Source organism: Biomphalaria glabrata, chromosome 4 (assembly GCF_947242115.1).
Source record: "Biomphalaria glabrata chromosome 4, xgBioGlab47.1, whole genome shotgun sequence".
NCBI lineage: Eukaryota > Metazoa > Mollusca > Gastropoda > Planorbidae > Biomphalaria > Biomphalaria glabrata.
In genome coordinates this window covers 1,125,055-1,140,058 of record NC_074714.1, presented here as the reverse complement: position 1 = coordinate 1,140,058, position 15,004 = coordinate 1,125,055, and the positions used below count along the sequence as shown (strand labels likewise).

The 15,004-nt window shown below is 35.2% G+C and overlaps 1 protein-coding gene and 1 long non-coding RNA gene across 3 annotated transcripts; one reads left to right on the top strand and one right to left on the bottom strand.

Annotated features, from left to right (window-relative positions):
* The first annotated feature begins 2,198 nt into the window (after nt 1–2,198).
* Nucleotides 2,199–13,907, top strand: LOC106061096 (hyaluronan mediated motility receptor-like). Its single transcript, XM_056027759.1, has 11 exons — nt 2,199–2,314; nt 4,134–4,193; nt 4,423–4,491; nt 5,279–7,633; nt 8,417–8,493; nt 8,758–8,870; nt 9,061–9,142; nt 9,463–9,777; nt 10,321–10,385; nt 12,458–12,589; nt 12,745–13,907. Exons 4-11 carry the CDS (start codon nt 6,345–6,347, stop codon nt 13,063–13,065), a joined length of 2,394 nt encoding a protein of 797 aa, XP_055883734.1. The 5' UTR covers nt 2,199–2,314; nt 4,134–4,193; nt 4,423–4,491; nt 5,279–6,344; the 3' UTR covers nt 13,066–13,907.
* Nucleotides 8,864–14,520, bottom strand: LOC129926017 (uncharacterized). 2 transcript variants are annotated; one of them, XR_008777706.1, is made up of 4 exons: nt 14,433–14,520; nt 9,896–10,068; nt 9,306–9,390; nt 8,864–9,115 (listed from the first exon to the last, which is right to left on the bottom strand). It is a non-coding gene; the product is annotated as an uncharacterized LOC129926017 (long non-coding RNA). The 2 variants fall into 2 exon arrangements; XR_008777705.1 differs by lacking the exon at nt 14,433–14,520 and having other exon boundaries at nt 9,896–11,422.
* Between the last annotated feature and the right edge of the window lie 484 nt (nt 14,521–15,004).

Here is a 15,004-nt window from a genome sequence, read left to right as displayed (position 1 = left end):
TAAGTTGAAAATGAAGGAAGATGGCCTGAATGCTGAGAGTGACGGAGTGAATTAAAAATATAGAAAGGAAAAGAGGGAAGAAATGAAAGGAGGAGAGGGTGAGCTAAAACTTGGAAGGGGAAAGTGGGGGTGGATTTAAGGCCTCAGTCATCCAGTAAAACAACTTATTTGGAAGGCTCTCTGGACAGTGAGAACACATCACTGACCCATATCAAAGTGTGTTTTTGTTGTTATGAAAGGGAATATCCAGTCATTGAATCCTGACATAATTCATACATGGATTACTTTTCCGTTCTTATATAGGTAGGGGAAATAATGTCTTTTTTTACTTGTTGTTATTCAAGCGTAAAAGAAAAATTGTAATTAGTAAATATGAAGTTATTTAATAGAGGCGCGGTGGTTGAGTACTATATCGCTTGGGTTTCAAACTGAGTGGTCCCAGGTTTGAATCCTGGTGAAAACTGGTAATTTTAATTTTGGGCTCTTTAAGCATTCCTTGTTATGCCTGCGCCCAATGGACTCAATGCTCAAAAGCTACGGCCTGCGGGCTTTTTCAGTGCACGGACCAAAGGTTTGGAACTCACTCCCCATTGATCTCAGACAGACAACATGCTACACCACTTTTAAGAAGAACATTGAGATCTATCTGTTTAAAACTTTTTTTTAGATTAGTTTGTCATTGTAACTCTCGTGTTTATGTTTGTAATGTTATTACAGCGCATTGAGCCTACATTTAGTTTGTTAACAGCGCTTTATAAATAAAATTATTATCATTGTTATTATTATTCGGTCTTGAAGACGAGCATAATTATTATTATCTTATAAAATACAAACGTTACTTCCTAGTGACAATCTAGTCATGTATGTTAATTAATGATTTATAATCTGCCAAGTCATTGGTTTAACACTTTCCATAGTAAAGACGGTTAGTCGTTGTGCTGGCCACACGACACCCTCGCTAACTGTGGGGCCAGAAAACCTTTACATCATTTGCCCTATTGATTGCAAGGTCTGAAAGGGGAGCTTTACTTTTTTTTTTAAACATATATTGAATCTGCTTTGAAGAGTACGGTCTGAGCCGGATCCGACATTGACACACATACACACACATATATACACACAAACATGCACGATGACGTAGCTAATATAATAATAGACATGACATGCGTATTTATATAACTTTATAGAACCTTGTAATAATGATTAAATTATTTCCGTGGGTCTCTATACAAGGCAGAAAAGATTTACACTATCCTCGAAACGAAAGATTACGAAAGATTACGTAAGAGGGCAGAATTTATTTAATTTATTATTATATATAATAAGGCTTGTCTTCGAGTCCAAAGATTAATGAGGAATACAGTATTTCCCGTGGCTGCGCAGCCCCAGCTGTGACCTGCATATTTTGCCACATCCAGGGCAAGCATAACCATTGTCCGTAGGTGGTCGATTTAGATTTTCTTTTCGTCGTCGTTTGTCCTCGGCAGCAGATTTTCTTTTCGTCTCAAATGTGTGTATATATAATATATATGGCTCCTTTGTCTCGAAATGCAATGGATGCGCCCAGGTGAGTCACTGGTTTTGGTTTAGTCTTGAGACGAGGCAGAACTTGGTGTGGCTAATCAAGCCAATTCTAGAGCGGTATACTTGCCACAATTCATGCATGTGTATTCCAATCTAGACTCTATTCAGATGTAGAAATTGTGAAGGAGAAAAAGGATTTATTGGATATTTTCGTACATGACGAAAATTAAAAATAGATAACTTGGTGGATCCGGTGTATAAAATAAAGGAAGTATTGATAAGATATCTTTTTTTTTTAGTTATAATGAAAATACCACTTTTTTGTTTTCACCAATACTCCAATACAGACGTTAGGATAGAGAACAAAGGTTAATTTTGTTTCATATTAGATATCATGCCTGGCCATATAGTCTTTAGTGGCGCTTACAAAGTGGAAAATGCCATTTAACAAAGAAAATAATGGCCATGGACAGTTTTGGTGATAGTCTATGTCTAGAAAAATTTTGTGAACAAAAATAAAAACATATTAGGCTTTGTAAAGCCTAATATTCTGCATATATTCCAATAGTTTTTTTTATTTCAAATTCACTAGCTGGAGTCTACATACCGATTTAAAAAAAATTCTTTCATAACTCTTGATTACAATTTTTTAATAATTGGTCAATGGTTGGTAAAGGGAGATTACTCTGACACCAATGTTGCTAACTAAAACAAAACAATCATCTGGCATTTCTTGTTGCTCAAGACCCCTTAATTTCTTAATTTACTTTAATATTTACACTCTAAACTAGTAAGAATCAAAAATACTAATAATGAAATCAGCTTTGATTTGTGAGCTAGAAATTTACTAGATCTACTAATACTAGATCTACTTCTACTATTAATTTCTTAATTAATAAGTAAATCTATCATCTACTAAACTCAATCTCAATCTGACCTTAAAACTTTTGACCTGGGGAGGCAGTCTTAACTAGCCTTCCCCCTGCTTATCCAGTTACATCCCCTGCTTAGCCAGTGACATCATCTCATCTCACACAGTTTTTTTTCACTAAGCCACTAAGCTAAGTCGTTCATTTAACGACCTTTAAATCCTAGCTCTGGAGACAATTAATACCTTCATGCCCAGTGCTATTTTTGCATACACTGATGGGTCGGCATCAATAGATTCTGGAAGAGCAGGCTATGGAGCCTACATCAACTTTCTTGGCTCTTACACAATTAAAATCTTTTGACCATGTGGTAGTGTTTGCAGTTTTGATGCGGAGACCATGGTAGTCTGTGAAGCCTTAAAGGTCATTGACTCTCAACTCGGCGAGGGACATTTGAGGGCAACACAGATTGTTGTGGTCACTGACTCAAAATCTGTACTACAGGCTTTGCAAAGCCCCGGACCATGGCCCCCCAATATCAGCACTGTCATCATGCCTTCACATAACATCAAACAACGCTATGGCACCCCTGTAATAATGCAGTGGGTACTGAGTCACATAGGTGTGACTGGCAACACAATTGCAGACTCTTTGGCCAACCAGGGAGGGCAAATTCCACCCACTGAACAGGCTGTAAGCTTGCATCAAGCCCTGGCTATAATACAAAAAACAGAAATGGAAAAGTGGTGGTTTGAGTGCTGGGACAAGTCCCAAAAAGCCTGTGGAGTCTGGGAGCGCATGAGGTGCCCTGACCGCACTTCCCTGTGATGGAGGCTGTCCAGGCCTGAGCAAGCTATTATAGCACAGTGCAGGACAGGCCACTGTCCTGTTGGCTCATATTTCTCGCAGCTATGGCCAATTTTGATTCACGGTGCCCCCGCTGCGTGGAAGAAGAGGAAACCGTGCCTCATATTCTGTTTGACTGCCCCAGACTTGCTGATCTCCATCTCGACAGCAGGTATCCCTATTTCATTGCTAGCATCCTCTAGTTCTGCAGTCAGTATTCAAGATTTGCAAGCATATAAGAATGTGACTCCATGACCATGAATTACATCAGTCTGATTTAAGTGTTGAGGGCTAGCTTTTGCCTTTGTCTTTCCATATTGTTTTGACTTAACAAGTGCTGCTGTGGACGGTGCAATTCTGGCCATGTTTGGTTCCATCATTAGAGACAATAGTACTGAAATATTTGAAACTACTGATACTTGACATGTACTTCTAAATTCCTTTAAGTTCAGCTAACCTTTGGTAATCAGATGTTATGGACAATCCACCCCTCCCCCATTTTCCAGTCCCAGAACCATTGAACTATCAAGAGTCAATTGTCCCAGTATTGAAATGTAATATAATTTACATTTGTTGCTGAAATGGTTCATAACTACTTAGCTCATCATTTTATCCAGACTAGAATTGACTAAAACTATATGTTGTTGTTATATCACTATAGATCTACAAAATGGTCTTAATTAATTATTTTTTCTAACTAGATCTAGATCTATTCTATAGATCGAGACTAGATTAGGCACTTACTTGAGTTACATAGTAAGATGGAAAAACTGGACTATATAGAGTGCTTAAACTTTGCACTGTACTAGATATAATTTACATTGTAATTTTATAAATTGTCTAAAGAATATAATGCCAAAAAGGAGTATGACTTTGTTTTTATTTTGTTATTAGATAATATTCCTGGAGTCGGCAGTTACAATCTGTTAGGTGATCATCATGGTCCTATTAAAGGTCTGCCTTTTATATATATTTTTTTAAATTACTATATTTGTATATATATATATATATATATATGTTATATTGCATTGTATCCATTGTATAATATTTATAAATCTTAAATCTATGCTAGCTTATTAAACATACTTTTTTTTTTAAGAATGCGCTTACAATACATAACAAAAGAAAAGTCCCAATTGTAGTTTTTATATAAATGAATAAATGTGTTACATTTTTTTTGCAGACTTGGAACTGAACAGAACAAGATCCCTTAACGGATTAGAGCAAAGTGGAAGGACATATAAAGACATAGGTAAAATAAAGACTTCAACAATCTATGGACTTAGGCAAGGAAAAATATAATTCTTAAATGTTACAAGGATTATTGACTTTTAAATTGGTAAATAAATTTTAGTGTGCAAAGTCAAATAGTTGGATTCCAAACTTTTCTGAATTAGTTGGGAGTCATTTCCATATATATATATAATAGTTGGGAGTCATTTCCATATATATATATATATATATGTGGTGGGGTGGCTGATGGGTGAAATGCTTGGCTTCAAAACCGATGGGCCTCTGGTTGGAATTTCATTGAAGACTAGGAATTTGAATTTTAGGATCCTCTTATTCCACCCAACTCTATTGGGTACATGACATTATTTGGGAAACAAAATTAGTTGTTTGTTGTGCTGACATATGACACAATTGTTAGCCAAAGAAACAGAAGACCTTTACATCATCTGTTTTATAGAATGCAAGGTCTGAAAATCAAGTGAAAATATTAGCAAAAACATTTTGGTTATTGATTTACAATTGGTTAACAAAATCAGAATGCTTTATGATTATAATCTTGTACTGTAGTGTTTTCTCTTGCAACAAATTATCTAGTTTAGTACAAAAGATAATATACATAGATAATTAATATATTAATATTCAAATAGCTGTCATATACACAAAAAACTGAAGCTAATAATTAATAAGACCAAAAATTTAAATATACCCTACTTGAACTATTCCGAACAGTATTTTTTGATCATCACTATGCCTAATATCTAGTTGATAGGAAATGATGTTTATTGAAGGCTTTTTTTTTCTAACAGGGTACAGACTCCCAGACAACATTGAAATGCATAGGAAACTAAAAGAAGCGCAGGATCAAATCAAAAGCTTGGACATTCTCCTCACGGGGGCCAACAAACAAAAGGATATGTTTGAAAAAATTTATAAAGTCTTGGAACAGAAGTTGTCTTCAGGTGAACAAAATCTGAAAGAGCTAGAAAGTGAAAAGAACAAATTAAACAAAGCCATTTCAGAATTGCAGAAGGAAAATACAGATTTGGAAAGCAAAAGAGCCAGCGCTGAACATGAGAGCCATGCTATTTCTGCTCAGCTGGAAAAGGAAAAGAACACTGTAAAGAATCTACAGAAAGAATGCTCGTCACTTCAGTCTTATGTCTGTAAACTTCAGAATGAGGTGAAAGAACTAGAATCAGAGAAAATCAAATTAGCCAAAATCATTTCAAAGTTGGAAAACACTAAAGCTAATTTGTAGAAAGATAGGGATGCCATCTCTTCTTGTTTGAATGAGGAAAAAGAAAGGTATAAGAAAGAATGTGCCACTTTAATGTCAACAATAACACAGTTGCAAAGGGAGGGGAAAATCTATGATGAGGAAAACAATAAAATGGACAGAACAATCCAAGAGCTAGTGACAATGAATGCCAGTCTAGAGAAAACTAAAGATATCATTGCTACTCAGCTTGAAGCCGAGAGAGACAAGTCACAGAAAGAGTTAAAATCATCCATATCAGTATTACTAGAGGAATCAGAGGCAGTTAAGCAATAGAATAACAGAGTTACAGAAAGAGACATTAGAATTGGGAAAGAAATTAGAAAATACTGAGCAAGAGTTTCAATCTGTTTCAGCCCAACTTTTGGAAGAAAAGAGTTCAGTCAGCACTATCAAAGAAGAATGCTCAGCAATGAATTTTACCATTTAAAAAAGGGAAAATGAAATAGCAGATTTCAAAAACTGAAAAAATTAATTTAGTCCAAGGTTTATCAGAGTTAGAAAACGTAAGAGCTAGTCTTGAGAAAGACAAAAATGGCCTCTCTTCATGCATAGAGGAGGAAAGAGAAAAGTCTAAAAAAGAATGTTCAGTTTTAATGTCATTAATAACAGAACTAAAACAGGAACGTGAACAGTTTCACCCGGAAGTGGTTCAATTAAAAATAACAATTGATGAGCTAGAGAAAAAAAATGCTAGCTTAGAGAATGATAAGAAAGCTATTTCTTCCCAATGGGAATTCGAAAGAGACAAATCACAGATTGCACTTGAAGAATCAGAGGCAGAGATAGAGAAATTGAATGCTATGATATCAGAGGTACAGAAAGTGTCATTGGAGTTGGAAAAGAAATTAGAAGATTCAGTACAAAAGTGTCAAGCGATTTCTTCTGAACTGAAGGAAGAAAAGATCTCAGTCAGCACTTTCAAAGAGGAGTACTCATTGATGAAGTTAGCTGTTTCATCAATGGAAACTGAATTAGCAGATCTAAAAGCTGAAAGAACAACTTTAGTTCAGACTATGTCAGAATTAGAAAATGCTAGAATCTGCCTTTCTTCTTGCCTTGATGAGGAGTCAAAGAAAGACTTATCAATTTTAATGTCAACAGTTGTAGAGCTAAAAAATGATATTGAATATTTTCAAGTGGAAAAAAATCATTTAAATGAAGCCATCAATGAGTTAAAGATGAAAAACACTGGGTTAGAAGAAGATAGAAAAGCCTTGTCTTGCAAGCTGGAAGATGAAAAAGAAAGGGCAGAGAGACATGTAGCAGAATTATTGGAAGAAAAAGTCAGACTAAATGATATTATTGCTCTTTTGCAGACAGAGTCTTTAGCATTGAAAAATCAATTAACTAATTCTGTTCAAGAATGTCAAGTTCTTTCAACGGAACTGATTGAAAAAAATGTGAAATATTTAGAAATGAAGTCAACTATCTCAAGATTGGATGAAGAAGTTACATATTTAGAAAATACAAAAGCTAGCCTGGAAATGGAGAGGGATAGCATCTCTTCCAGTATGATGGAGGAGCGAGAAAAGTTTCATAACGAATGTTCAGTACTGACATCTTCAATCTTAGAATTACAGACCACAGTAACAAACTATGAAGGCAAGAACAATGTCTTGAATAAAACTGTACTAGAACTGCAATCTAAAAATGCTCATTTAGAAAATGATATGAATATCAGTTCTTCCCAGCTAGCTGATGAAAGGGAACAATTCAAGAAAGAATGCTCCGTTTTGAACTCATCAGTAGCAGAACTGACGCAGAAGCTTGAGCACTGTGAGAATGAGAGAAGTAACTTGAATCAAACAATACAGGAGCTCAAGACTATGATTGTCCATTTGGAAAAAGACAAGGAGGCTTTGTCATCACAGCTGGAAGAAAAGTAAGTCCATAATTATTGTTTGATGTACATTTCTCTCCTGGTACACTATGTTTAAAAATTATTCTGAGTTAAAAGATTAAAGTAAAGGTTACCTGTTTCTGTGGCTTACGGTTCACAAGGGTTTCAACTGGTCAGCATGACGACCTACCGCCTTACTTTTCCCTAACTAATGTCAGTTACCCATTAGCACTGGGTGAACTCAAAGTGCCCAAAGATCCCAAAATTAAAAATCCAAGTCTTCACAGGATTCGAACCCAGGACCCCTAGTTCAGAAGCCAAGCACTGTACCGCTCAGCTACAGCGCTTCAGTTAAAAGATGTTAACATTTTATCTTTAAAAAGAAATTTTTTATTTAAAATTACTTTTGTATAGCGCATTTTTCATGCTATATCAGGCTCAGTGCTCTCTGGCTCAAACACTTGTGGACTTAGTGTGTGGTATGTGTGTGTTGGGGGGGGGGGTATCTGGGAGAAGATTTTGCCTTATTGTAAGAGAGGTATCTGGTATATTTCTGTGCCCACATGATAGGTAGCTAAAGTGCCATTCATCCACGTCCCAACAAAGTGACAATTTTGTATTGTTTTTAATTACCTGTTTCTCTTAGGGCTCTGTTGTTTGTTGTGGTGGTGATATTAGATGTTGTAAATTAAAAGTTGCATCGTTAAAAGAAAATTCCTGATTAATCATGTCCTAAACCTATAACAGTTTGTCTACTAAATGGAATGAATGACTTGCACTTGAAAAAAAAATGTTTACAAAAATTGTTTTACATTTTATCACCAGCTGGAAACTGATTGAAAAAATAGAGCCTTTCAGAGATGTCTTTGATAATTTTCAAATGGAAAAAAAATTCTTGTTGGGTTTGTAGCATTTATGTTTATATATTTTCTTTTTAATAATTACTCAGCGATTAGCAAATTTCTTAGTTATTAATTAGAATTGAGCATTTTTTGTTTGTTAATAATATGTTTTACAACAAAGAATCTAATACAAATCTATATTTCAGTGCAACATGTAACAATACTTACTCGTGTCATTAAGATTAGTCTTTAAAAAATATATTTAGATATCTACTAGAAAAACAACTGAAAAGTGATATTTATTTATTTTTTTTTAATCATCAGAAAGAGACAAATATACAAGTGAGCAAATGGAAAGATTGACCAAAGAAGCCATTAAAAACATGGGTCATCAAAACCATCGCCAGAAAGTCAAATATGTGAAGACTTTAAAAAAGGTAAATTTAGCTTTGCAGGAGGTTCATTTTCACTTTGTAAAATATGTAAACATTCATCATTCACTCTTCTTCCCTCCCCCATTTCACAACCGCCATAATAGTCTCTCAACATGTTTTTGCTCTATTACAAAATCTTGTCCAATTTTCTTTTTGCAATGCTGTGTTCTATTTATAATTAAATATGCTTTAGATTGCTCCGGTGATTGCTACTGCACAATGTGACTCTTCAAAAATGACACAGACACCTGGTGAACCAAGAATTCCTTTTAAAGGTAAACAAAGCAAGCTTTTTGCATAATAGATACAAAAACTACATTTAGTGTTTTTTTAAATCTTAATTCAAGCATAGGATCCTGAGAAATAATAAGGCTAGGACATGGATCACAAAAATCAAGACTTTTTCTTTATTGCATACAGTATGGCTGACAAACGTACCCGCGTGTATGTTCCACATTGGGGCCCAAAGTTCCACATTTTCAACCTGAGTGTTCCACATTCTGGGTCTTGGGGGTAGGCATGTCTGTGCAATCAAATAAAAAAAAGTTTTTTTTTCAGATCAAATTCTAATTTGCTTTGCTATCTATAATTACAGGAAAAAAAATGCTGTCTGAATCTGAGTGCATGTGCCCACTATGCATTAGCTTACTCATCCAACCTGTAACGTTCCCCTGCAATCACTCACTGTGTTTAAAATGTTACAAGGAAACAGTGGAAATAGCCAACCTCTCATGCCCAGTCTGCAGGAAGCGCATTTCAGTTTGGGCCAGAAAAGCTGCCAAGGAAAATAAATTGATAAACATGGAAAAGTGGACAGACATCCAAGAGGCCTTCCCTGAAAAAGTGAGGCGCAGGCTGGAAGCCAGTGAAGAAAGCGACAGTGAAGATGATGAAGATGATTTTGAAGCCAGTAAGTTGAAATACATGAAATTAATGTTTTTTGGATTGTTATTTTTCTAGGTATCAAAAATAGTAATAAAATCCCATCAAGGATGTTTGAGAAATATAGAACATAAAGATAAAATCACCTTCAGTAATCCTTCAGTCTTTTTAGGGCATCCATGAACTGTTGGTCAATTCTCTCCATTACTTTCTTTTGCCAGAATAAGCAGCTTTTCCATAGACAGGGCTGTACAGTTCATAATGTTGTCCCCCATTGCATCTTTTATCTGCCTCTCCTTCTTTTTCCTGGAACTGTTCCCTGCAGAAAAAGTTTTGCAAGCCCTTTAAATAGATGTACAGTCTTAGCCAGCGTTTTTTTTTTTTCGACAATGGTCAGAAAAATATCATTACTGTGATTCTAACCACCTTTAGAATGAAACAGACCAGACTAAAGGTAGATTCATGCAAAGACAATGGCTTTAACCTTGAGTAATGATAAAAAAAATATTGAAAAGCTCCCATTTGTTACAGAGCTGAACAAAATTATTGAAAAGCTCCCATTTTGTTTCAGAGGAAAGACGACATATTTCCTGTCATGGAGAAATCAGACAAGAATATGAAGCTGCTATCCAGCAGGTGAAATATGAATAAACTTTATAATTCCTAGAAATGGAAACAAATTTTAAGTTTTAATTGTCATTCTTTTAGAGTAAACATGGTAGTTATGGTGACATTTTTTTTTTATAGTGCATCTTTCATTCATATTATTCCTTCATCATGTTGTATAAGTGTTTCTCTCTGGTTCATAGGTTTTATATATAGCATTCTCAATGTGCTATGGTCCAATCTCTTTTGTGGACCAGTGGGGAGAGAGGGTATCTGGGAGGTTTCGGTGCTTCTCAGCTGCGTCCCACAAAATTCCCATACTGGTGTTGTTAGGTGATTCTCTTGTTTCATCTGACAGGGTGACTTGGCATATATTTGAATCACCTTCCTTGCTTAATTTCTATTAGTTGATAGTAGTAATGGGGGAGTGACTGGCATAATTAAGTGGTCTCAATTAATTCAGTTGTGGCTAATTATAACTTAAAAACAAAAAGAAAGAAAATCTAGATCAAAATCATTTTATAGCAATTGCACCATGATATAATCCAGGGGTTCTCAACCTGTGGGTGGCGACCCCCTTGGGGGTCGATTGACGATTTGCCAGGGGTCGCCTAAGACCATCGAAAATAAGGATTGTTATTGTCTATTCTTCTATTGCTGTATGTGTGTGTATGTGCGGGGGTCGCAGAAGAGTGGGGGATTGTAAAAAGGGGTCGCCGAGCATAAAAGGTTGAGAACCGCTGATATAGTAGATCTGGTTGTGGTATTCTCCGTTCGGACTGTGCCATGTGGTTATACATGATTTTTTGTGGCATCCTAGTTTGTTAGCCTGTAAGAGATTGTTGTATTTCGCAAATTCTAAAAGTCGTTGACCTCGTTCATTCGTTGAGAGGTTACTGTATCTTCCACAAGTGCCTTTCCAGGTTTGGTAGGAGTCACTTCCTACTTTGGCATTCCGGTCTCCTTGTACAACAAGGATGTCCTTTTTCAGGACTTTATTGACCACTTCCTATAATAGCTCATAAAACTCTTCTACTGCCTCATCCTCATATGTTGATGTAGGAGTGTATGCTTGAATAATGGTGATATTGAAGGGTGGTGCCTTTAAACTTATGGAAATGAGTCGACTAGATATAGGGTACCTGTTCTCAACGCAATTGCTGTAGTTCCTGTGTACAAGAAATCCTACTCCTTGTTCGTGGACATCTTGTAGTCCACTGTAGTCTTAGTCTTATGGCCCTCTTCTGTGGTTGTTTCACCTATGTTTTTCCAGCGCATTTCAGAGAGTCCTATGATGTTGAAATGAATTAGGTTAACTTCATGTGTGGGCTCTTCAACTTTTCCTTCCTCTATTAGTGATCTCACATTCCATGTTCCTATGGTGATTTTATTCCTGGTATTTATTTTATTTTTGCACGGACCAGTAATACACTTCTCACCTCCGTCCTGGTCTGTGACTGTAGACGCGGCCCTTGGTAACCCGGGCTATGGCCGAGCCGGTATGGATTTATTTACTGTCATTATCTCATTTGGTGTAACGAGGGCTAAATACTTGCATGGCGGCTTTAATAATGTTGATCAAGCATCAACTGTTACTGTCAAGCAGACCAGATCTTTCTTTACAGCCCCTTTCTCTCTTTAAATAACTAAATATATGTAGATCTAGATTTATTTTTTAACTGAACTGTAGCTCTGTTCCATCTGCAAAATAACCACAACAGATACCAAAATCAATGAAATTCAATGACCAAAACAAAAATTTTACCCTAACAACTGTCCTACACAAAAAGACACTTCCAATGCTGGCTGGTGCAAAAGTAACTATTAATTATACCATTTCTCTGCCAATTCCTCCATAAAACAACATGTTGTGTTAAATGGTTAAAAAAATATATTATTTGCATTGAGCCCAATCTACTTCTCTGTGGCTATACATTACTGCTATAGCACTCTGTCTTTATAGCATCAGTTGTGCCAAGGCTTTGTTGAGTGTTTTCTTATATCAATAAACTCAAAAAAAAAATTCTTGTTCCTTTATGGACGTAGGTAGAACTTCACTGGAATTGAATCTCTTTTATATGAAAATGTTTATTATTCAATAGATTCAGCAAAGAAAGGACGAAGAGGCAAAGAAAGAGGAGGAGGCCAGTAAAGCACTGGTTGAAGCTCTGCAACAGGAAGAATTATTGTCAGAGAAAGTGGAAATAGAAGAGAAAGCACTGGTGCTTGAAAAGGTCAATAAATATTGTAATAAATACAAAATTAATAATGTAAAAATAATTTGAATTTATTGATTTTGATTGTTTCTAATTCTGTTGAAGTGTCTTTCATTTTTTTATTAATCAATGTTTTTTATGTTTTTAAAATGGAATTGTGTTTCTTGTTTCAGAAAAAGTCTAAAAAAAATAGCCTCTTTCTGAATCCAGTTGTCAGATTAAAGAAGTGTTTAAAAGCAGAGGAATTAGTGTTGAGTTGGAGAGCTAACAACTGTCCTTCTGGCACTGAAACTTTCCATGACTCTTCCCAACTCACAGAAAACAGATCAGCTATACCTGCTGGCAATAGTTCAGTTCAGACTGATGACCTTAGGTTTGTAACAAAATTACAAGAATTTTTTGACTTAATGGATAAAAAAAGAATAGTGGTGGATAGGTCAAAAGGATCCAGAAATGAATATACATTGCGTAGAAAGCATAAATGTGATGAGTGACTGTTACATTGTGTTGTTGATTGTTATATGTTGGGTTGAGTTTTTTTTTATGTTTTAGTAATGTTTTTGTTGTTGGCTACTTTTTGATACTGTCACATGACCCATAACAGTCTGACCTTTTGCACTTACCTATACTATTGAATGACATCGTCATACAAAATAACAATTTAAAAGAAAGAATAATTATAAGTTATGTTATTTATCAGCCTCTAGGCATCAATTTATTGTTTATGTCCAGAATGTACAGAATGCTGTGTAAACATATGATGTTATTCTAAACACAGACTTATTGTTCTTTAGTTGTTGATTCCAAGTGCTTCCTATTCTATCTAGATCACATGTTTTTGAATTATATTGGTCTATATATATATAAAAATACATTTCAATTTATTGATGATTCTAGTTATCCATCATTTGAAACCTTTCATTTACTTTTTTTTACTGCTAATTATCAAACAAAATTTCTATATTACATGTATGATCTTTGCATAGTCTATGCCAAACATTTACCCTGTATTGTCATGTTATATTTGATATTTTCAAATATCTGCCAAAGCCTTAAAGAGAAATACATTCATTTATCTCTGAAGGTAAATTTAGCATTATTTGCTAAAACTTTGCAATAAAAAACGCTATTTGAAAATTATTTGAAAATGTCTATTTTATTTTTTTTTAACTTTTAGCAAGCATTGTTTATTAGAATACTATCAGACTTAATCAAAATACATTTTCATAAACTAAATTGAACTAAAACTTTGACAGCACATTGATTAAAATGTAACAGACTTTGTTTTTGTCATGCCTTTTAATAAAAGCCTTAATGAAAAATGCCATTTGTAATTGAATCCAGTCTGTATTATAAAAACACAGAGAACAAAAACCTGAGGATTGTATGGAGATAGTTAAATAGTTTGTACAAAATATATCATCACTACATTATGTGCTCACCAAGAGAATTATGGGATAGAAAGATAGTAGCATCAGAAACAACATACACTTGTGGCTATTGTCACTCAACTATGTACATACTTAATGGATACTTGCCTTGATCAATATACAACTGACTTCAGTGGATCCTATCAATTTACTGTGTGGGAGACCAAAGTTCAACAACTATAATTTAGATGTTAAAACAATACATTCTAAACACAATCACTAGTTTGATGTGAAGGCACTGAACTATGTATTTCAAAACTTGAGCTATTCTGTGCATGCAGTGTCTTCTGTTTTCTTGTCCCATGAAAAACCAAAAGGTCACTCAACACTATTTGATCACATCACTATCCTAACTTTTAACAGCAGTTAATTGCATAAATAGTTCTGTACATATATATATATATATATTATAAATATAAATTGTAACAAACCAACTTATAGTGAAACCCATCCCATGTAGCTATTATCTAGACATGAGTGTAACAGTGCTAGACAGCAGTGTATTCTAGAGGAACTATTGGGCACAGCCTAGCAATAACAAACTAACTTATAGTGAAACCCATCCCATGTAGCTATTATCTAGACATGAGTGTAACAGTGCTAGACAGCAGTGTATTCTAGAGGAACTACTGGGCACAGCCTAGCAATAACAAACCAACTTATAGTGAAACCCATCCCATGTAGCTATTATCTAGACATGAGTGTAACAGTGCTAGACAGCAGTGTATTCTAGAGGAACTACTGGGCACAGCCTAGCAGTAACAAACTAACTTATAGTGAAACCCATCCCATGTAGCTATTATCTAGACATGAGTGTAACAGTGCTAGACAGCAGTGTATTCTAGGGGAACTACTGGGCACAGCCTAGCAATAACAAACCAACTTATAGTGAAACCCATTCCATGTAGCTATTATCTAGACATGAGTGTAACAGTGCTAGACAGCAGTGTATTCTAGAGGAACTACTGGGCACAGCCTAGCAATCATTTCTACACAACCTTTG